Source organism: Sinocyclocheilus anshuiensis, unplaced genomic scaffold (assembly GCF_001515605.1).
Source record: "Sinocyclocheilus anshuiensis isolate Anshui unplaced genomic scaffold, SAMN03320099.WGS_v1.1 scaffold1626, whole genome shotgun sequence".
Lineage (NCBI taxonomy): Eukaryota > Metazoa > Chordata > Actinopteri > Cypriniformes > Cyprinidae > Sinocyclocheilus > Sinocyclocheilus anshuiensis.
In genome coordinates, this window is record NW_015547254.1 from 587,440 (window position 1) to 589,411 (window position 1,972).

General features: G+C 31.9%; 1 protein-coding gene across 3 annotated transcripts in view; it reads right to left on the reverse strand.

Moving 5' to 3' along the window:
• Window positions 1-1,261: 1,261 nt before the first annotated feature.
• The window catches only part of LOC107701667 (queuine tRNA-ribosyltransferase subunit qtrtd1-like), a 22,941-nt gene continuing 22,230 nt past the window's right edge, over window positions 1,262-1,972 (reverse strand). For all 3 annotated transcript variants that reach the window (XM_016503721.1, XM_016503722.1, XM_016503720.1), the window contains exon 9: window positions 1,262-1,519. In XM_016503721.1, the coding sequence (XP_016359207.1) occupies window positions 1,282-1,519 (238 nt within the window). In that variant the 3' untranslated portion in view covers window positions 1,262-1,281. The remainder of the gene's footprint in view (window positions 1,520-1,972) is intronic.

The following is a 1,972-nucleotide window of genomic DNA, read 5'->3' on the forward strand; positions in this document are numbered from 1 at the left end:
TTGTGAGCATAAGAGGCTTTTTTCAAAAACATTAAAATAGCTTAATTATTTCAAACTTTTGGCCATGTAAACCTTTCAAAAGTGATCTCAGACCAGAGCCCACTGTATCTGTATCTTGGAAAAGGAAGCTCTAGTTAAATAACAACTTCAGGCAATTTTCCATTGATTCCCTCTTTGATTTCCCATTTCTGCAGCTTTCTCCTAACCCAGGCTTTCTCACTTCTACTCTTTTAAAACACTCCCACTACAACACCACTCTCTCTTACTTACGTATTTAAAAGATTATCCTGTGCTGTACTCTTTTACACCTACATTTCAGTACTAGCTGGTAACATGGCCAACGTTGAAGCGTTGAATTACTGCACTTATGTTATCTCTTTATGAACTGCGTGCATTGTAGCATTCCTTTTGTAGATTGCACTAAATAAAAAGAACTACCAAATGAATATGTTACTCACTGTCAAATGCACTCCTGCATCCTTAATAATAAATGTCATAAAACAATTAAAATTGATACAGCATTTTATCCATGCTACAATATACACAGATTTAACATGAAACTTAAAAAAACAAAAACAAAAAAAAAACAATGAGGCACTTTAGGCTGTGCTATATTGTGAATATAGTCACAACAAAAATGTTTATAGTGACTGTTGTGCATTTATTGTAAAATTAAAAAATAATATGAAAAGGAATGTGAAGACCGGAAAAACATAAATACAAAAAAGTCAAAAACCTAGATTTGCATTGTGGTTTAAAGAAAAATGTTAAACTTAAAACTTGAAAATTTTAATTTAATCTAAACAATAATAGTAATGTGTAATAATAAATATTATACAATACCATTATTGTAAGAAAGAAATAATAAAATGCAGCACTTTCCAATAATAAAAATATAACTCGTCAGAAAAATATGTGCTGAGCAAAACAGCAGGTGGTAATTTTTCAGGGCTTTAGAGAGAGAATCTGAGCAAGTGCTGCTCTTTAAAGAGGCAATTTCACCATTATTAATGCTCCTTCTAAGTGAAACTCTTCATTTGATGGAGCAGACGGCAAATTTAAATCCATAAACGAACTCTGAGATGAGCCATGGGAATCTTAAAAGGTTTGCTGTGTCACTCACATTAGCACTTTTTGTCTGATATTTTGCATGGCAAGAGCACATGCATCAGAATCCAGCTTTATATTCATGAGACACACAATCTGAAATCAAAGCCTTAAGTATGCTCTGATGTAGGTGTTCTTTTGTTCATTCTTTTTGCCTGAAGTCCTTCAATCATTTCAATCACCTTCTCTGCAATGGAGCACTCTATTTTTAAAGTCCTGCAGACGGTCGCTGGCTATTGCCTCCCGCAGCGCTTTGAAGAAGCCAAGATAATGCGCCATGTTGTGTAGCATGAGTAAAACACCGCCGAGCAGCTCGCTGGTCACCAGTAAATGATGAACATACGCTCTCATATGCTTTTTACAGCAGTAGCAGCCACAGCCCTCAACAAGTGGACTGAAATCATCTTGATACCTGAAAGTCAAACACAATGTTATGAGGCTAATTGTCACACCAGGGTATCTAGCTGTTAAAGGGAATTAAATTTAAGGACTTTTAAGTGTCTTTAATGCAAAAAATAAAAATAATTCTAAGGACAAGTCTGTAATGCAACAACATATATCAAAAAAATAAGAATTATTGAAATAAAAGAAAACATATATTAATATATAAATAATAAATATTAAACAAATATAATAAATATTTAACAAATATAATATATAATGAAATATATAACTAAATATATTAATATTTAAATAATAATAAAAAGGAAAAAGGTATTAAAAGGGAAACATATCTTCAAACAATGCAATGTGATCTTTATTTTGGTGATTATAGCCGGAAGTTTTTTTGTTTTTTTTTATAGGAACAATAATATGGAGCTAACAGCAACTGTTTCAAAGTAGGTTTAAAAATATTTCATGCAAA